The sequence below is a fragment of the Aptenodytes forsteri genome, unplaced genomic scaffold, assembly GCF_000699145.1.
Source record: "Aptenodytes forsteri isolate BGI_AS27 unplaced genomic scaffold, ASM69914v1 Scaffold130, whole genome shotgun sequence".
Lineage (NCBI taxonomy): Eukaryota > Metazoa > Chordata > Aves > Sphenisciformes > Spheniscidae > Aptenodytes > Aptenodytes forsteri.
Genome location: NW_008795133.1, coordinates 1,270,066 through 1,291,980, shown reverse-complemented (window position 1 = coordinate 1,291,980; position 21,915 = coordinate 1,270,066). Strand labels below are relative to the sequence as shown.

General features: G+C 39.5%; 1 protein-coding gene across 1 annotated transcript in view; it reads right to left on the bottom strand.

Annotated features, from left to right (window-relative positions):
* Positions 1-12,448: 12,448 nt before the first annotated feature.
* The window catches only part of LRPPRC (leucine rich pentatricopeptide repeat containing), an 83,598-nt gene continuing 74,131 nt past the window's right edge, over positions 12,449-21,915 (bottom strand). The window contains exons 34-37 of the mRNA XM_009278402.2: positions 19,224-19,298; positions 17,666-17,750; positions 13,893-14,035; positions 12,449-12,576 (exon numbers count right to left, since the gene is read on the bottom strand). Of these exons, the coding sequence (XP_009276677.1) occupies positions 12,520-12,576; positions 13,893-14,035; positions 17,666-17,750; positions 19,224-19,298 (360 nt within the window). The 3' untranslated portion in view covers positions 12,449-12,519. The remainder of the gene's footprint in view (positions 12,577-13,892; positions 14,036-17,665; positions 17,751-19,223; positions 19,299-21,915) is intronic.

Below are 21,915 nucleotides of genomic sequence, written 5' to 3'. Positions count from 1 at the left end.
TTGGTCACCCCCGCAGGGGGAGAGCGGGGACCCGCTGGGAGCGGCGGGTGACGCCAGCCCGGCTGGCCACGGGATGGCAGCAGAACACCAGGAGTGGGAAGGCAGGCTGGGCTCCTCCGCAGAACCTGCCTCAAACTGGGGCTTCAGCCTGGGGCTGGGGGTTGGGGGGGTGGGGGGGTGCCGTTTGTTTGTTTGACGTACAGTTTTTATAGGTGACGAGAATTCTCCACGCCTGGAAATACTCTTGAGCTATGGGCCACTGATTTAAAAGGACCCATCCCACTTAGTAATAGCTGATGTTTTAGCCCATACTGTTTGAACGTGTAGCGATCACGTACTTAATCCGGGGAGCAGAGAGAGACGTGGGATCAGCACAGGCAAAACACCACTTTCTGTAGCATGTGTAACATTCAGCACTCGTAAGAACAGCGTAGAGGCAAGCAACGCAGAAGATTTCGCTGATGCTTCAGGAGAACATGCAAGGATGGAAGAGACAACTGTTAACAATTCTGTGTTGTTTCTACTTGCTTATGCATTTTAAGGCTTTGCCTTTGTGTTCCAGTTAGAGGCTGCTGGTGCCCAAAATGGGTATTTTCTCACTGTACAGACGATTTCTTGTAACGAATAATTTTAGCTCACCTTCCTGGATTTATTTTCTACAGTATAAATACATACCAATTGATTGTTATTAATCACATCTTTCTCCACGGCAATACACATCGCAGCAATTTGCCAAGTTTGGTTCCTAAGATTCACGGGTAGAAAATACCAAACCTGCCCCTCCAGTAATTAAAACTCTAATGGTGCAATCTATGAAATGCTTGTAATCGTGCACCTAGTTATGCTCAGCCATAAGACACAAATGCTCAGAAAATGAGTAACAGTAAATAAATGGCTGTAATTCACACACAGTCATGGTAAGGGCGTGTGCAAGTCGGGTGTACAGTTGTTGCGAGCATTTTATGAGATTAGCTTGCTTGATTTTAAATGTTTGGATGCATATCTCTGTGCTTATACACAGAGACCCAAAGCACATCGTCTACTCTACTTTCATTTACATGTTGCACACGGTGGAAAACTCCTAGTGTAATCGGCTATAATGCCCCGGATACTTTTATATAAATCCTTTTTTTTTTTTTAAAGAAGTAAGAATGAAAGAACATCAATATTTATTATTTTATTTGGCAATTAGGGCTGCCACATTACTTTCCACAGGTTCCACGTGGTAATAAATTCCCAGGAAGACCCTAGTCTAATGATGTTAAGCAGGTCTGATAAAATAACAGCTTCAGCCCCAGGCAGCAGTAGGAATCCAAAACACTCCAAGGTTTTTCTAAGGTGAATTCCACCATTTCTTTCTGGTTCTCTTTTATTTAAAAAAAAAAAAAACAACCAAAAAACACCCCCCCACTTGATCTGATCCTAGTGCCATTTTGAAATTATCAGATTTTCATTGCCTTTTAATGGCAAAGCCAATTCTTTCAGTCCAATTCAGCATCATTAAATTGTCAGAATAGCAGCTTCCTGTTTGATTCTTAATTATTCCTTTTTATTATATTTAAGACACTTAATTTTTTTTACAGTGGTTTACTCTTCTTTGTAATGCCCCACTTGATCTGATCCTAGTGCCATTTTGAAATTATCAGATTTTCATTGCCTTTTAATGGCAAAGCCAATTCTTTCAGTCCAATTCAGCATCATTAAATTGTCAGAATAGCAGCTTCCTGTTTGATTCTTAATTATTCCTTTTTATTATATTTAAGACACTTAATTTTTTTTACAGTGGTTTACTCTTCTTTGTAATGATCTGTTGTGATTAGAATCTCTTTTCTATTACACTGAAGTTTTAAGGGTATATATTGGTACTTCTAGTCTAAACCTCTATTTTCAAGGTATTTAGAGGATTAAATTCTAGGCTGACTCTCTGTTGTGAATTCACCTTGATGTTTAATAAAAAAAAGGAGAGACACAATGGGAGAAATTAAAGACGTAAGGGACAGCTCTGAATTTCAGGGGCATATTGTCACGCACAGAAATCTTCAGGCATCTAGATAAGAATATACCATAGCCTTAACTTTGAATTTCCTTCCTTTTGTGAAATTAGTCAGGCTGCTGACATTACTTAAACAGCCTTTTTCAATTTAAAATTCCACCCTCTTAACATTATGCAGCAGGACCAAACGGTGTGAGTGTTTCAGAGGTGGTGTTATGACAAGGGTAGATGTATACATAATGGGGACTTGAGCGGTGAGCCTAGGAACAGCCATCGTATGGAGTGTAGGAAGAGCTATCATAGGATGTGGCCAGGCCTGTGTTTACAGAGAAAAAGCTCATATTCTATATACTACAATTACATGAGCGCACTGCCTATGATCGTATCTTGTTTCCTTGATGCCTAGAGATGGGGAATATAGGCTGTGATTATTGTTACAGGCTTTAGCAATAAGAAGATAGGAGCCTTGAAATACCAGCAATTAGCGTTCGTGCCTAACAATAGCATGCTGTGGGGCTGTGTACAGAGAAGAGCACGGCGAAGAGTGGGTGGATGACACACAACCTGCCCCACTCGCACCACCGGGAGCTGAAAAATAGTACGAGTTTGGGGGAATTACGCACCTCTCAGCCAGTGAGGGTCACGCTGTATGCTTTGGCCTCTACCTTCGCGTCAGTTTTGTGCGGAAAAGGTTTCACACTTCCACAGCGGAGCTGCTGCTGCAAAAACAAGTGGTTAGCGAGGGAATAGAAATCTTCCCGGGAGTTCTAACCAAGGCTAAATGTCATAATTTAGTTTCAGCACAGCTTTGCTTTCCAAGTTTCAGAGTAGCCGTTCCCTTTCCCTAGACTCCCCTGTGTCAGCAGCAGCTCGGTGTGCCCTCCTGCCCGCGCTCCCTCTATCAGTACAACCGAAGTTTTACAGCAGCCCGCAACAATCTCGACAGAGACTAAAGGTCACGAGCAAGACACTGCGCAAAACTCATCGTACTGTCCATTCCACACACGGCAACGTTTAGTTTGTTACGGACTTAAGCACTGCGGTAAGGCAGATCTGCCATTCCAGCAGAGCACTGCCGGCCTGTCCGACAACACTGCCGTCCCAAGGATTCACCCGCTACCGTCTTTGCTCTCCCTGGCCAGGTTCGGAAAAAGATCTCCTCAGCTGTAAGTCATGGTCCCTGCTACTGCAGGCAACCACGTCAGTGCAAAACTGATTTTGAACAGGCACCACGTTTAATCAGTTGCAGAGTTTCCAAGCTGTTTTGCCCCACCGCTGTTTGAGCTGCCCGGTGCAACAGGCTACGGGGCTTCAGTCTGCATACACATCGAATTTGGGAATGGGAACATCAGATACAAGCGACAACGGTATTTGTAAGGAAAACCCACCAAATTTGGAATCAAAAAAATCTGTGTTGGTTACGTGGATACTATAAAGTACCGTGTGGACAACAGAACGGTGTGTTGTTACACACCTCTATGTAGTAGAGGTGGTGTCTTCTGTAAAGAAACAGGTAAGAAAAATTTGCCCTTATTACTTGAAGTATTTAAGACAGGGAGAGGTGGGAAGTTCTTCCCCAACCTCCACTCCAAGTTAATGCAGTCTCTCCACTTGGCAAAAGAGACAAACTTTTTTAGCACTGGAAAATGGATTATAGAAACCCTGCTTTGCATATCGGCTCGTGGGTAGTGGCAGTCCTCCAAAATACTTTTAACTCGTTGTTTGGAAAGGACTGGCTTTCACTCTGGCTAAGCTAAATTAATAAGTAGCTGTTGAAAGTTGCATCCCATATTTGTTCACTGCAAAATGCATTCAGAAATGCTAAATCAGTAACAAGTATCAATAGCCATCCCTTTTCATTAAAACCCCCCACGAAATTCCTCTAAAAAAACCCCCCAAACCACCACAGGCAATATGCAACGCAAGGAGACTCTGTGGGTAAGAAGTTACAGGTGTCGGTACGTCCACTTGTACCAGAAATAACGAACCTTTCGGGTTTTAGCCACAATGATGAATTTTAATGGCAGTAGACAAGAAACAGTGTACATGGAGCTCTGTGACATGCTGCTGCTTTTTTTTTTTTAAATGCTCTGAGAGCCAAGACAAGCCCTTCATATGTTAGCAGCTATTAATTAAGGCAACAATGTTTAAGCAGTGGGTTGAGGTAATTTTAAAACCGCTTAACCCTTTTAAGAACTGATGAGCTTTAAAAAGCATATATATATATATACACACATAATGTGCGTGTATGTAGAGGTATCTGCATGAATAGATTACATACATATGTATATAGACACACAACTGTAATGCCTATGATAGCTCACAATTTTTTTTCAGGGAATATTTAAAAAGCAATTCAGATCCATAATTTATAAAAGTGCTGTTGCCAATTTATAGAATTAATTATAAAACTGTCTGTTGATGTTTATTTTGTCATTAAATCAAACTCACGTTTACTCTGAATTGCAAATTTTGTTGGCGTTATTTTCCTTTCATGGTCACAATTTGATACTTTCAATGCTTCCAGTGCTAAGAAACGGCAACTTAACAGACCCCCTCAACCTTCACATCATGGCTCCGGAACCAGCAACTCCCATCAACACCACATTTGGATCTTTTGCTCCTTTTTAAGCATCTAATCAGATTTTGCTAAGATTCCTAGCATATCTCAGTACTGTTTCTGCCCCAGTTTAAATTTTTCACGTTTAACAAGTGGGTTTAGAGGCATAAATGTTAAAGTACTGGCCAGAACCCATATGGTGAGTACACAAAGAGCGCCACTTGCCTCAAAAATAATTTGTATTTTGTACACAAGCAAATTAGCCCACAAGGTAATCATCTACTGCTTCAGTACTGGATTTTCAAGCAAATGTGTAGCAATTGGAAATCGATGAACATTCACAAGTAGTCAAAAACAAAACGTACCGAGCCTCGCGATGATATACAACCGTACTAGTTAACAGTTAACATCATCATTCTTCAAGACAGTACCTTTGCTCACTGTCATTTACTGGGGGCTGGGGGAAGAGTTTAGAAAACAGCAACAGAAACTTTTTTAAAATAAAAGAGACTTCATGTTTCACCAAGAAAGTCAGAAGAAAAATAAAAAAGTAGCCCCTCCGCTATGCCAGTCCAGCCTCCACCAGCAGCTCCTCCCTGACACAAGTGAACATCTTCCTTCTCATGGTGCAAGTCACGATGCTGAGAAGAGTGCCCTAAAAGAACTATTATCTTAATGATTGCTTTTCAGCAAACACCCAAATCTTCTACTACTCTTAGTTAAAAATAGCTAATCACCTTGCGGCAGTGCTTCAACTAATTGTAGAAAGGCACAAAGCCAAAGCATGGAGTTCCAAACCAGGCAACAACAAAATGTGCTGCACAGACGGAAAGCTTTGAAAAGCGGGACGTGTGCTGCCCTACTTAGCTGCCTCCAGCTGCAGGATGTTACCTTACACAAGGCAGTCCTTAGATTTCCAGGTGGGTGAGTCGGAGGTCAAACCTGTGGTAGCCATCGCCCCAAGAGACTCTGACCTCCGCTGAGAAAGGCAGAGCGCCAACAACTTTTTTTGCTCTTTTAGCATCCCCTTAATACAATCATTTCATGAGCTTTTTGGTATGTAATTCCTAGCAATACAGGCACGAGTTGCCAACCCCCACAGAGCTGCAGGGGCATTTCAGGCCAGCGAGAACAGTTAAGAAGCTGGCACCCTCCCACCACTCCTGCAGCAATCCTGCGCACAGCGGCTCCGGCTGTTCCCATCACATGCTGTACCTGCTTTCCTGCCTTCCCCCGGTACCCACAACTCCTACTAGTAATCGTGTAAAAAAGGCGTTTTGTCCAAGTGTTATTGTTACCTAGAAAAGCGCGCTGTCTGGTTACAGCAGAGCTCACCACTGTCAAACGCTTTGGACACGCTTGCTTCAGGTTTGTCCCTTCTAAAAGCAAGACAAGAGAAAGGTGAATGAATATTTAGCTTCATATACTTCACAGGGCATTTCTCAGTGCCTTTGTATTAGAAAAAAGCCTTGCAGCTCTGTAGTATGCTCAGTGCCAGGCGCGTGATAAATTTCCACTGGAGAAAACTCTTGTACATGACTGACAATAGTAAAGCCACAAATTACCGTAATTTTATGCCCCCTGCAGCTAGTGGTATAAAACACAGTTTTCAACCTTGTTTTTACTTGCTGAATTTAGACAAATTTACAATGTTATTGATGTCAGTGAGAAAGACACTCAAATGCAGAAATTGTATTCCTGGGTATAAAAACAATTGGAGCACAGTGGTTTATATGTACTATAGATGATGAAAAATATGGCTATTAAAACTATAAAAAAAGATGGAAAAAGAAAGGGTGGGTTTGGTTTGTTTTTTTTTTTAAATTATTTATATTTATTTTCAGCTATTTTGCGCTTGATCAGGGTTTTTTCCTCCTCCTTGGAACGCTGAACGGTTAACCAGATGCGACACGTGATAGTACTAGCTCTCTCATTTTGAACATTAGTGTTTGAAATACAGGCTGAGTCAACAAAATCATGAAGGAAAGCAAAAGCCTTGTTTAAGCAAAGTCTACGGATATATGGCTCCTAATGGATTTTCCAATAAGTGTACGCTTTCTATCACATTTCCAATTTTTAGAGTGTAATTTTATTTACAAAGGGTTCCGAGGGCCCTAAAATGGACAACTGCTAGAGACGATCAAGATTTACAGTTGAGCTAACCTTCACACATGAGCTGTTCAAGCTAAACTAATCAGAAGGAAATCCCAGGGAACTCTGCAAGTGACAAGGGCAACTGCTCGATTTATTTTTGGTTTAGGCAGAAAGTTTTTCTGAGTACGGCTAGGTAGCGGGCTCAGCAACCTAACACAGTTGCTTCGGTTGGAGCCTCACCTCAGGCTGCAACTTCCGTATCGGAGCACGCAAAGAAATCGTAACAGCCCCGATGCTAAACACTGTCCCGTATTCAGACTCATGTTTAGAAGCCCCCTAAATTACACTAATAACACACTTGTTCCTACAGCTGCTTTTGAATTTGAGAAGCATGAGGTTTAAGAGGCTGCTGCTGGGACAAACTTCCTTTGGGATTTTTGGCACGTGATGATGCTCCTGTTTCTTCAGTTACCCAGCTGTAATTACAGGACATCATGACTCCCCATGGTGGAAAGGCATGAGAGGACCAGGCTTGGCTCTGCAGCTCTGATCAGTCCTTCACAGCTTCTTCATTCATTGAGTTGGGCTTAGCAGCCAACTCACCCTTAGCAGCCCTTGCTGCTGCCGCTGCTTTCTTCTCCAGTGAACCTCAAGGAGAAGCGGTTGAGGAGGAGACAGTGGGAGCCGTAAGAACGGCAAAGATCCACGCTGAAGCTGCTAGCTTTGTCTTTTTACTGCCACCCATGATACCAACTCTCATCCTTCCCACCTAGGTATTTTCCCAATACTTCCAATCCCTTCAGAGTTCCTCTGCGGTGATCCTGTATTTTGACAGCCACTCTTCACAGCCCCTCTCTCCCATAAATAAAAATCCAGCACCCAGCAAAACGGCCTTTCAGAGCCTTCTTCGACAGCCTCGAAGGAAGTTGGCCAGGCCAACCTCATCCTGTCCACACCCCCCTGCTTTCCCTCCAGCCCAAACTGTTTTCTGTCTACAAGTCCACCCTCCTCTCCTCCCCTGAAGATTAATCTCCGCTATCTACAACTCTTCCCGTAACTCCACTTTTCAGATTTGCCCTGGTCTCACGGACTATGTGAAGAACAGCAGATGCAAACTACTTGCAAAACCAAGAATTAAATTTGCTGCTAGTTTTCAAGACTCATCACTTTCACTGTGAGACACCGAGGTTCGTTGCTTTCTGAACCTTGAGTTCGTTGGCACTTACAGCTGAGTGAAATAACTACGAGAAACACAGAAGTACAAAGAGGTTTGGAGCTATCACTGCAGACAATAGCAATTCTATAGATATCACTGCTTTATCATGGTGTTATAAGGGTAATCTCATGAGAAACTGTGAAGCATTAGCCAACTGTAATACAGAGGCTTAAGAGTATCAGAGAGAAACCTTGCATTAAGAGTTTTATCTGAAAGCAGATCAATGTGGAAGCCCCGTCTATAGCAGGCACTGCATAAGACAGTTTCTATTATCTCATTTTCTTAATTACAGGAAACAGTAGAGAAAACTCAAACCTCAAACTTCCACATCTGCTCTTATTTCCAGACCTAATGGGAAACCCAGAACTTTGCTCCTGTAGCTGAGGATCTGCACGCCCGTACTCAGAAAGATGCCCTTGGATTACATTACAGCCTCGGTTGGAGCCACTAGCTTAAAAGGATATTGGGTTTCCTCCGATTATTGATTCACAGAAGTACTGGCAAACCACCAGAGGCTGCAGCCATTCTGGAAAGGAAGTATCTTTTTGCAGTTTACTTTACACAGAAATTATGAGAATGATTTTAAGAAATGCAGAGAAATCTTTGCTAAAAAAGGCTAAACTCAATGACAGTCTCAGCTTGTTCTTACACGCTCACTTTTTTCACCTTTTCAGCAACAACATAGTGGTGCAGGAAATTGGACATTCCTTCTAGGTGCTGACAGATTTCTCACATTGACCAGCAAAACCTCCTGGTCACATCCATCACTTCTGTCCCTTCTTCCTCTGCTGTGCTCCTGGAGAGTCCGGAAGCATCACACCTTTGAGAGAAGCAATAAATACGGCAGTACTCCGGTGAACACGCTTCCAGTCTTTTTCTCTGTCAATATGTGCACTCGTGGTCCTACCTTCAGTGTTATGATCCTCCCTTGTTACTGTAAACTGCAGCTGGAATCCTGCTGACTCAGGCATTCAATCTATAAAAACCTTCTGAGCTGCCACTGCCAAAGACACGATCCGTTCAGCTACTCCATTTTCAACAGTGGGTACGTATTAAGGAAGTCTGAAGACAGCTACTAACCTACCAAGCTACATTTCTTGCTATAGAAAAGGGTCTCAGGAGACAATGAGTTGAACGAACTGTTTTAGTAGGTAAGGATAGAACTACAGCATGTAATTATCATGCTACAAAATGACTGTATTGGTAGTTAACAAGCTTTCCCATACTGAGCTCAAAAACCAAAAAGCACCTTCCTCCTGCCCCTACCTCAAGGGGAGTGGGGGTAAAGAGGCGAGTCCGTAATGCGGTGCAGGGCACGGAAGTGAGATTAAGTCGTCTCAATTCAAGCAGCAAGCTTTTTCCAGTCCTCTCAACCCCAATCAAGACACACTATTATGCAAACACACACACACTCACACAATTTGATTTTTACAGTAACGTGTCAGGTCGTTTCTGTCAGCACAAATTCAAGCAGCAAGCTTCCTCTCAACCTCTCAACCCCAATCAAGACACACTATTATGCAAACACACACACACACACACTCACACAATTTGATTTTTACAGTAACGTGTCAGGTCGTTTCATGTCAGCACACTCTCAGCTTCCCACGGAGGCCTCTGGAAAAGTGCACTCCTATCTCACAGACACCACACCTGGTCTGGATCTTGCACAATCCCAGTTATCCACTAGCCGGTGGCAAATAATTCTTTTCTGCTTTAAAGGGATAAGTGCTATGGCCAGTATGACAGAGTACATTTGGTATCTGGACTAATGAATCACCGTGACAAGTTTGCAAGACTGCCATTCTGCATTTCGTCATCTTACAGGTTTCTTTCTTTGAATATGAAGAAATAAAATAATGAAACTGCTTACTTATTCGGTGAAGAAACGCTAACCTTCTAAACCGCATTTTTCTTCATGCTTGAAATGGCTGAGTCTCAGCACACCAATGCACAAGAAATATTATCATTTCAAGCGTATTCTAGAAGAGTCGGCACAAATGCCGATTCTGCAAAACCTTCCCAGTATAACCTCGTTTCAGACGGAGGTGATCGTGTCCCGGAGTGGCACAAATCCCTCACTGTCCCACATTTTAAAGACAGGAGAGACTGCACTCCTCTGTGTAATGATTCCTTAATTGTACACGAAACATTTACTGGAACAGAAAATCAGAAATATTATCACACAATGGCAGCCTTTCCCTATCCTTTGAATAATCTCTGCTTTCCCATCTCTGCCACAAGGCTCCATGGGCCGGGGCTATTGCAACGTGATCCCAAGCGGTCAGCGTGCACCTTCACCCGTTACCCTATCACTGCTGCCACGAAACCCCGGTGCTGTTTGGTGTCATGCTCCTGCAGTGCCTCACTGATGTTTGATCGCCTCAGCAGCCGGCTCTTTCAACCCACAGCTTTCCGTGAGGTCACCCAAAATGCAATTTCAGAGCTGGAAACAATTTAATTTATATTCTTCAGTTACAGGCTATCAAATTTACTTTCCACTTCCACAATTGCAACTATAAAATCACAGGGCATTATTCTGTTAGAGTTCAGGTCAAGCAAGTTAGAAGAAAAACGTGTCGATGCTAACCAGTACTAATCCTGCATGGTCAGACCTCACGCATGGGCACTAGCAACAGGCAGTCATGCAGCTGGCTGCGGCCTTGCATGCTGCTTTTCGGCCTCAGAAGGCAGCAGCCAGCAAACACAACCCGCCAGTATCACAGCACAGACTCATGACAAGCTGCAGCACCTGACAGTCAATTGCACCTGGTCCACGACCACATGAGATTCCACCTCCTCGTCAAAAAGGTAGTTAAGATCTACAGATCTGCTGTTAACTTCCCCTGTGATGACCTGGTGGTTGCTTCAAGTAATACTCATTCTCTTCCTTATCCTATGTGCTAGCTTAGCTCAAAAAGCATACAGGCCCGTTGCCGCCAGTTATGCTCAGATGTGACTCCACTTACCGGAACACGGCTACCGCTGTGGAACCGATACTCACAAGATGACCTCTACAAACAAGAGCTGTGGCACTAGAGAAAGGGTCGCCAGCTAGCTGACAGTCTTCAATTATGCTGCTATGACACTGAAACACATGTAATATAGCTGTAGCTTTAGAAAAAAGAAACACCTCCATTTGTGAAGCGAAATAAACCCAGTACTGCCTAGGCTTGCTTTCAGATAGGGCACGCAACCATTAGGCTATGAATGAAATTCCAAACGTTAATGCCCGATCTTGACGACCCAGGAACAAAGGGTGCCAGACGGTTAGAGCCATGTAGGTGCAGTATGTTGCCGAGTCTACGCTCCTGAAGTAACAAAGGTCATCGTAAAACCACACCACCAACGGAGCAGAGACAGCTAGGATCCATACAGTTTGTTTGGAAAACAGAATTTACCACTCGCCTCAGCCCCTGGTTAGTTATGCCTCATTTTTTTTGAGTACAGCGGGAGTTTTCAATGTATTTATAAATATACTAACTAGGTAACAAACTGAAAATTTTACTTCAAAAAATCAGGTCCCAATTTCTTCCCAACTTTGACACTTTCAGATTACTGTACAAGTCTTTCAAAATTTTGTCAAAACCTTGTGTGCACACACGAATTTTTAATTACCACAGTGTTGCCTATGTGGGAAAACCTAAGAAAGATAAAGTTAACCCACTGAAAATGTAAAGATCAATCAACAAAGTCACTAAATGCAGAGAAACAAGCTTTCATTTCATTAAAACCTGTTTGAAGTACTGCATAGGCACTGCATTCCATTTGTTACACCAAGGTGCGCATTTCTGAGTTTCCATCATTATTCACAGAGATAATGGATGTATTTTCTATGTATTCTTTCATCTTTGTAATTTAGAAGTGTCTTATTTTCATGATCCCACAACTCTGGACTGTAAAACTTCGCATCAGAGTAGGTTTCCTCCCACATTGATACAAATAAAGCATGCCCGCCAGTCTCCCAGCAAGCAAACAACTGCTACCCCTGCAAGTCATGGGCACTGCTTTGTTTAGAAGGCGTGTTTTCATGGATATGCGGTTCTTGTACCCATAAAATTAACTGGACTAAGAGTTATGAGAATGAATTAAAGATGCTATAAAACTACAACACACAAGCTAGTGTAAATGATAGAAGTATTTTGTCTTTACCTATAATATCGAACGCCCTAACGAGATACTTAACACAAAAGAAGTACATTTAGGAGAAATCTAAAAAAAAAGATGCATTTATTTTCTGTGTAGATACAGATGAATCCTGAAGATGATGTTCTTTACCCTTCTACTTTCACCCCAAAGTAGTAGGCAAACAGCAGCAAAGGGTAAGACAAGTTTGCTTAAGTTACAGTTACATACCCCTCTAGTGACTTTCTTGATATACATATATTTGGTGAATCAACAGGAGCCAAAATACAGTTCAGGTTATAGCAGATCATACATTAAAGCAGAACTAGCCTAGAAAGCTGCGTCTTGGTATTTCATTAGCAATTTTAACAGCATTTCTATTAATGAATGTTCCTATCAATTACAGCTATGGAAAGTGCTGTTTAAACACATTTATATTAGAAATTACACAGAACAACATGCTTTTTTAAATTTTTATTGAATGTAATATTTAAACAATTTCATAAACAACTAAAGCATAAAAGACTCTGTTCATGATGCTTCCAATCTTCTTTTCCTCCATTTTTCCACATAGAACCTGAATGTCTCCTATAAACAGAGTGGAATAAACAAGTTCAACACTGTTTCAACTGAAAAGTTACTAATTCTGAACAAAGTCTTATGTCCTGACAAAAGCAAAATCTATTATTCTCTGTCATGCAAAACTAGATATGTATTGAAGTCTGTATAATTAAGAGAAATACCAGAGAGAGAGAGAATAAAAGGAAAAGGAAAACCTTGCCAAAAACGCATAATGAAGCTTCTATTACAAAATGCAATATTATAATCCTTCTATTACAAAATGCAATATTATAATCAATTTCATTTTAAAAATGAAAATACTTTTTAACTGCAATCTGCAATTGTGTCAAAAAAAAATTGAGACACTTTTAAAGACCAAGCTGCATTAGAGAAAAGTTGAACAGGGAAAACCAGAAAATGAATCATTTCAGTGACTTTGAAAAAACACTCTTATTTTCACTAGCTACATGTAACAGACATTCTAGGTTTTAAGTTTACACAGTCCAAATGAAAATTCAGATTATAAATCATCTGCAGAAAAAACTCCATGGTTGTTAAAAGGCTAAACTGAACATTTTATGCCAAAATTTTCTCCAATTCTTTGCAAAATGAGAAAAGAAAATCACATTTATCATGAAGCAATATGGAGAAACAGCATATAATCAGGTCTTTACAGAACTACAGAAAAACACTTAGTTTAAAATATAAGAAGTGGCAAGAAAATGGCAATAAAAAGTTTGCTTAGAGAGGGAAAAATATAGTAAGTCTTTAAAGTCTGCTTCGCTAAAATGGTACTAGTAGACTATTAGTCAAAGGAATGATGTGAAAGAAGTATTTACAGTCTTGACAGATTTAGTGTCATGCTGCTTGTCACCCTCAAAATAAGATATATTTGCACAGTTGCATATATCTCTTGGCAAGGCAGCTAGAAGCAAAGCTGCAACAGAAAAATAATTCCTACAGTTCTAAAATCCCATCCTACTAAAGCAGCAAGTTGTACTGGATACAAAGCAGGTAATTAATGAAAACTAAAACCCATTAATTGTTAATGAAATACACGTGTAAAATGCCCCACGGACAGTTGATCAAGGTACACCTGTAGATGAGTGCCTGATAAGGATCAGGTAGTTTAAACATCGTAAGCCCCAAGAGATTTTATTTCCTCAAGTCAAATCCAATGCAAGATTACTATAGCTCCTACAACACTCAGTACTTCATACGTTACCTCCTTTGAGGAGTCTCTGCAGAGATCTAATCCCTATGTAATTATTCATGCAATTTGTTTTACTAACATTGAACATAAACAATTCTGCATATCTATTTCTTAATTAGGAAATACTCACAGGGGGTTCAGTGAAAGGGACGGGCTCTCCCACTTTCTTCAGAAAAGCTGCTAAAGATTTCAGAGATAGCTCGTGCAGCTGTATATTCTCCGCTTTTGTTTTCTCATACACAGCCTTTACAGAAGCAACATCCCCATCCAATTCTGAGGAAAAAAAATAAAAACAACAAAAAACACCCAGTGGTTAAGTGTTCCTCTCTTCACCTGTTTCCATGATGTCACGCGTTCCTACTACTTGCCAAAACATATTCCAAGTATTTTAACATACAATATTCCAAATATTCTGGATATTCTTCATATCCTACTGACAATTCACATAAGAGAACAGAACGTACAGCCATTCTAGCTTTCCTTTTTATTTGAGGCTGGATGATCAATTCCTTAAAGAATGTGCTGAAACCACAAAGGAGTAAGAGCCGCACAGTGAGAACACACCACTCTAGGATGTGAGATACAGAGCCATATGCCTCTTTCTGAAGCAAATGATAAAAAATAAAAACAAAAGCTAGAACAAAAGCCCCCCCCAAGTTCAGCATGTGAGAACTCTAGAGCAGAATTTAATTCCCTTAAGTAAGTGCAGAATATTGTTATGGTTACAGGTGCTGGCTACATCAAAACTATAACCTAAAGGAACAAAGAAAACAAAGGTCAGATGTCATTTTAGAACACAAAGAAAGACCCATTTCATCCTATTGAGCAGGAGAAAAGTTTTGCTGACCCACTAACACTATTACAAACCTTAACTGCTTACAAACCAGTAACATTTTGTGGATATTCCATAAAAGGCACCATCCCCTGCAACAGGTTCTAACTAATCCATTCTTCATTTATTTAAAGGACTATTCACTTCTGGTTGTAGACGAGTGGAGTATATTTCTCCTTCCTCTAAAGTGGGAGAGCGGAGAAACCCCTCCTTCTACATGGACTCTCACTTAACCATAGACTTTGCTACTGCTCAGGCATTTGCTTGAGAAGCATCAGGATGAAATTAAAGTGACCCCTGACAGTTTCACGGTTGTCCTCAGGGTCCTAGAGGCAGTACAACAGTTCCTAGCACCTTGTGAACAACAAGGAAGCCATCATATCCAGCTAAATTCATTTTATTGCTTGGGAAAACGCAAACACCTACAGTATGGGAGCTGTCTCAGGTCTTACTTGTTCACATTTGGAAACACTATCTTCACAACCAAAGGGGCTACAAAAAACAATGGTTCTTAAAGAAAAAAAAAGCTTTAATTATACAGAAATGGATAGCTTGTGTCCCTTTCTCATGAGAAAAAGCTTCCCACTCACATCTGTCAAGTGGCTGAGCTCCTTTTTGAATGTGGGAGGCTACTGCAGAAACTGCACGAAGTGATAGCTTAATGAAAGCCTAATAGAAATCCTTACCTTTCTATTTCTTTAAAATAGATGTATTTACTGTATGGAAAATAAAAAAAAGCTAATACTTAGATTGCGTTTAATAGACCACGCAAATGTGATTTTACATATTTCCTTTTTCTAGAAGGTATACAGCAAAGGAAACCTAGTCCTGGTAATGCATCATATCTCAGGACAAGGAAAGGAGTAAGTGTCCCTTTATTTGTTCAGTCATGGATGTCTGATATACGATCAGACTTCTTTCAGCTGTGATCTATATTCTACTGTATCTTTGCTAAACATAGAAACAATTATAATTTTATTTGTCCATTTATTTTGATAACTAGCAACAGTAACCAATTGTAGTAATAGTACTCTGTTATTTTTAATTAGTTAGAAAGGGGAATGAAAGATAACAATGGGTCTGACAGGAGAATCATTTGTTGTCTAGAAAGTGATGATACTACAAGGTTGGACTTGGTCCAAAATGAGAAACCATGTTTTAAAGCTTACTAAGTGTAAAATGAAAAAAAAAAATCTTTTATTTAAAAGATCGTATTTCTAGCCCTCTTGGCTAGAACACAACCTAAGCACAGCCTTCGACATTTCAGTTAAGCTAAATGTTTTGCTGATGATCATTTTAACAGCCAAATGAAACTAGCATATTCACCACTGCAGAAAGTATCAAAATGGAAGAGAAAGGATGAGGGGAAGAGGCAGCTAAATTGCTGTTCATGTGTACAGGTCTGTACATATTATACATGGTGGGGACAGAATATAGTAAATGCCCCCGAATATCCTAGAAGCAGGACACCACCTTACTTCCTTAAAACAGAAAGATGCAATAGAAATGCAAAGATATTCTAGTATGACTCATCCAGCCCAGCCCTGGTAAAGTGGGTCAAGTAACTGATGTGCACTCTTCTACCCCATACAGGAGTGGAATCGATGTCTCATACAGGTAAGATGCTTGTACAGAATAACCTGGGAACAGCTTTTAAAACTCTTCATGCTGGTACTGAATGTCTCCTCTAGAACTTGCTATGAGCCAGCTACATCTCTGCCGGAAGAAACTACAGCAACCATCTCTTCACATACAGTGTGGCTTCACATGTTGAATACACTCTAACCACTGTTTTAGGTAGAATAGAGCAAGCGACTGATTCTCTGCAATCTCTTTATGAAATTGTTGTACTATGCTGTAGTCGGAAAGGATATTGAAAAAATTAGTTAGTTCACTTAGGGAATTTTTACTGAGGTAAAAGCAGTAAAGGGCTAACGACAGTGTAAAGCAGCAAGTACAGTGCTGGCGACAAAAGGGTGGTTTTTTGTTTTATAAAAACATGTTAGAAAACTTACCCTGCTGTGAATAAAACTATGGTGCTAAACGATTTTGGTAGTGATTGCTGTTTTGAATGTTGCTAAGCAAGTGAATTTTCTAAGTTAGATACTACATCATGAGAACTTCTACAAGTTGATTCAAATACACTGAAGTTTGTATTCCTTTAAAACCATACCTTGGATTTGGGTTTAAAGTGTTTTACTGAATTATTCCTATTTATCTCCTCTGTGATAGATTGGAGCACAAGGGCTTCTGTCATTATATCTTTTTGCTTGTAATACACGTGTGAAGAGTGTTTACTCCCTGTAATAAAACTGGAGGACCATACAGAGTACACAAGGCAAAGGACATTACAGCACAGAGACGCAAGCCTCCAACTGAGTGTTGCCATAGGGGCTACATGTCCTGGTTTTTCAAGAGTGAGTGTTGCAAATAAACATATTTAAATAAGCAACTTGATTTTTTTAGAGCTGTTCCTCTCGGACTTCAACTATAAAGAGAACTGATTAGCACTTCAATCAACCATTTAGGTAAACCCAAATGAAGGCATCTGGAATATTAACTTTGGCTAAATTAAAACAGGTATAAAGAATTTACACGAATAACAATAAGGTCCTTGCACGTTACCGATAGAACTAATCACTTAGGATTTTGAAACACACACATAAAAGGAACCAATATACTTATTACATGTTTCGGGGAAAAAAGCTAGATTCATTTTAAAAGCCATTCATTTCTACAATATTTCTCTCCATGGGTTAGGATGGATTCTTTTTTATTCCACGAAGCCCCTACTTAGCCTCTATTGTAGCAGTATCCTTTAATGTAATACAGCTCCTTTTGTAAAGGATTCAAGGCTTGCGTCAGTTGGTTGCTTTTCCAACCTAATAGCTAGCGTAGTATACAGACCCAACAGATTTAAAACAACAATAACCCCCCCCACCTCTTTGTGGCTCAAACTGTAAAGCAAGTTACACGGTGCAGATCCTACTCCCCTTTCTAAGGGTTTCCATGACCTTTCTGAATGTCTCAAGAGTTCTTACTAAAAAACTATTCCAAGGAGAGTAAATTACCGTAACATCTCATGAGGTAACAGTATGCAATTTCCATATCTAGATGCTCAGGAATCAGTTCTAGAAGTGTCTCGATCTTCTTTGCCTATGAAGTTTAATGCACAGACAAAAAGAGCATTAACTTCAAATCTTAAAGAAGAAAATAAAATTGCCAAAGTTAAAAGAGCTGGAATAATTATTCTAAGTGATATGAACTGTGCTGATAACAAGGAATGGAATATGCAACTGAAAGTAGACATAATAACTTCCTTCCCAAAATTTCACGTGCAGATAAGAAATACTCAAAGAAATCAGGCACAAAATAAAACAAACGAAATACAGGACTAAAACCCATACTCAAGAAGCCTAAACATTAGTTTCTCAATTTTTTTTTGAAGGAGGCAATTCATGTATTAATGAGAATATGTCAGGATTTCAACCCATTTAAAAAAAAAAATGCAAACCATTCAGCAGCCTTCGCTGACCTAGACGTCAATGGTAGCTATGATCAGTGCTTAAAAGAAGTCAGATCACTAACTAATGTGCTTAAATCTGGAACCGCCCTCCCTCAACCTCTGATTCCAGTTTCAAAAACGCTCTGGTCCTGAATTAAAAAAAGTTTACAGAAATTAATAACATCTTTATCACACACTACTAACTTCTATGTTATTAAAATTTCAGCTTGAAAAGCTAGAAAATGTCAAGTTTTTTAATGTCTTCTACAGACATCAAAAGATGGTGTTTACCATTATCTTATTTATCATCACCACTTCAGCAGAACTTTAAATCTACAGAGTATTTAATGGCAATTTCCACAAAACATAAATGTGCATTTTCCTTCATTTGAAAAGTATTTATTCTAGTTTATGTATTAACTGTCTCGTGATGCTGCTCCTCTGTGAAAGAGAAGTCAATGTGGTTTTGCATGTGTGTGAGTGTTTTGGGGTTTTTTGTTTGTTTGTTTGGTGGTGGGTTTTTTTGTTGTTTGTTTGTTTTTTACCTTGAGGAGGACATATGAGGAGGGAGGGACAGGAGTAGAGAAGGCACATAAATGAGAGCATTTTGAGCAATAGGGAATGAGTACAAAGCCAGGAATCTAAATAAATGCTCAAACTAGATACATGCCCAAACCACCATAACAAGTAATATGAAATGTGTCTTTTAATGTAAACATAGAGGCATTTTATCATTAGAGAGAGGCTGAGGTTTTAACTTGCATTTGTATTCATACAACGTAGCCAACAAAATAAGTACTTTCAGGTTGCGATACTGAACTAGATAGTGCAGTAAAACATTCAAAGCACAATGTTTGTAGGATATAAAGTATAACATCAAAAATGCAGGAAATTACTGAAACAATAGAAAAATATTAACTCCACCCTCCATATCCATCATCATATCCATCATGCTCCATAAAGTAAGCTGTTCCTTTAAATGTAACCAGCTCTGCAAATTAACCTACCCAAGAAACCCGATAAAGCCATCAACTGTGAAGTTCAAGATTCAAAACACTTCAACAAAGGTTGATGAAATAGTATTTTGCTACATATACAATGATATACATGAAAAACTATCATACCTGTCCAGGCCTAGATGCTGATCTAGCCATAAAACTCACTAAAGTGCTCTTCTCCTCAACTAATGCACCACACCTCTAAAGAAAAAGAAATAATTAATGTAGCAGTCATGAGTAGGTTAGTGATAAACAAAATGACTAAGATGAAAATTTCCAATTACAGATGTTTAAAATAATATACTAATATACTACCTATTTACAAGGTAAATAATTGACCATTAGTTTGAAAAAAAAAGTCACCACTGAACATAGGAAACAAGTTCATTTCATGCACCCTTTTGGCAAACATTGTTTTTAAAACAGTAGGTATAAAGTTTGTTTAAAACAAAAGGGGAAAGAGTTAAACTAACACTTCAACATACCACAAAAACCGAGGTTTAGGACTGCAAAAGAATGAAAAAGAGAAACACTATTCCTCTCCAATTATACTGCCAAGCATTCACAAGTGAGCTAGGGATCATAAGGTTAATTATACATTTAATAAGGTGTCAGGGAGATAACTGCTCGTTTCTTTATAAAAATTAAAATGTACAAAGCAAGTTCTCTTTAAAGTATAATTACCTACACTTATGCATACAAAGGACTGATTTCAATCTCTCTATTTTATAAAAGGCTTTCACTGCTAGACAGTGTGTTTGAGAGAGAGAGGGAGAGAGAGAGAGAGAAGTTGAACTTAAAAAAGTTTGAGACAGACCAGATAATCAAAAATCTATCTTACTTTAGAAACACAGGCAAAATAAAATATACAAGACAGTATTTTAGTGTATGTTCCTCAAAGGTGTCAGTCTTAAAATTCTTACAACGCAGTGCTTTTACCAGCTGTGAGATATTTTATCAGTACCAAAATGCACAGGAAGAAGAGAATATTGTGCATAAATATACACATACCATGAATTTACTACATTCAATTAGTATTTTAGACATATGTGGACAAGAGATTTTGGTTTATGCCATTATGAATGTACTGTATGTGTAATATGGTTTGACAAGCTCTTTAAGGTCCAGGTGAAAGGGTGTGAAGCCTCATTCCATCAGGCAAACTGAGACAAAAAGGTACTCGTAGTGTTCTGACAAAAAAATTGCTTTATGGTGATAAACAGAGGCGAAATATTCATGGGAGAAACTTGCAACATTTTATTTACCTATTCTAGCCATTCTCACCTACTGTCAGCATAAGAAGTAAGGATGCTCTGAGAGGAAAGAGACAGTCTAGTTGGAGAAATGTTTTCCACAGCCCCCTTTCATGCTGAAATATTAAACCACTTTTGACTTCAGTCAGTAAAAGCATTCTCCCACCAGACAGTACAAAAGACGCTGTTGCTGTTTCTTGAACTTTTAAATAGACTCTTAGATGCATTTTTGAAAGCAAGGATGTATATACCATGTGTATACTAGTATTTCAGATTATTACAAGCAAAATAATTAATTTAGATTGTGGCTTACTTTTCAAGAAAATAACGAACAATGGACAGTGATTATTACTATCTTCTAGTTACCTATTAGTAAAATGCTAGATCCACAATAGCAATCAAGAATGTTTAAAAACAACTGAAAGTTTTTCCTGCACCATATAAAAAACAAATTTTCTCATATACACAGAAGTTTCAACTTGAGCTTATCTGTTAATGTGCACTTAACATGAAATATTTTAAAATTGTCCCCTAAGATATAGTATATACAATGTTATTTCAAGTATGCTATAGAGCCATGAATTTAATTCCAACAGTTGGATGCTGTTGTAATAAGAAGTTTTGGGAATATATGAATGGAAATTATTCCATGTTTTGAAAAATTTTAATGCCACACAGATTTTACTTAAAAATGCAAAACCCCCTATCTTCACAAAAGTAAGCAATTGTAACCGATTTTCATTCACTCATTCCATTTCATTCATTTCAATGAAAGAGCAATCAAAAAATCAGGAAGAGTAAAATAACTTGAGATTTCTCTTTCATTTTGATGTTTCATGCTATATAGCAGGAGCATTTTATATCAAAATTGCAGTCTCCTTTTAATTTAATACTCAGATGACCTGTTAGGCAAAGCAATAAATGAAGTAATATTCCAGAGCAGGGAATATACAGATAATACACCTCACACCGTAGCAGAAGTAACTGAACACATTTGTTGGTATGCATTCTTCTCAAAAAATGGTCTTGGAATATCATAAAACATCTGACGGATGAAGCAGAGCTTTTTCTTTAACAGCTTAAAATACTTAGGAACTGCTAAATGAGTAGTATGCACTACCAGGAGACGGTAAGAGGCCTCAATTTGAGGCAGGAGCCTACGCACGCAGAACAACCTGCAGAATCGGTGTGACTGTTGGACTGCCACCTGCTGGGATGAGCCTCCCTGACGGGAGCCTGTTTGTGCACGCTGTCAGCGGCAGCTCCCATCACCCATAGTTCATCCCACCTCTGTACAAATGGCACGAATGCAGTTGTCTCATCCCCTGAAGACCGCTAACTCAGCTGAGACCGTGGCCCAGAGACCAGCATTTGTCTTTTAATGCTTCTGTGACACTCAAGTGAATAGAAAGCAAATTCAGCTCTTAATAAACCTTGAATACAGCACATACAATATAGCAACCAAGTAAAATAAGGTCCATGAAAAGCAAACGTTGCCTGCTTCTGGTTTGCGAACTGTACAGCTGTAAGGTATTATTATGTCTATGGCACTTAAGAAATTATGT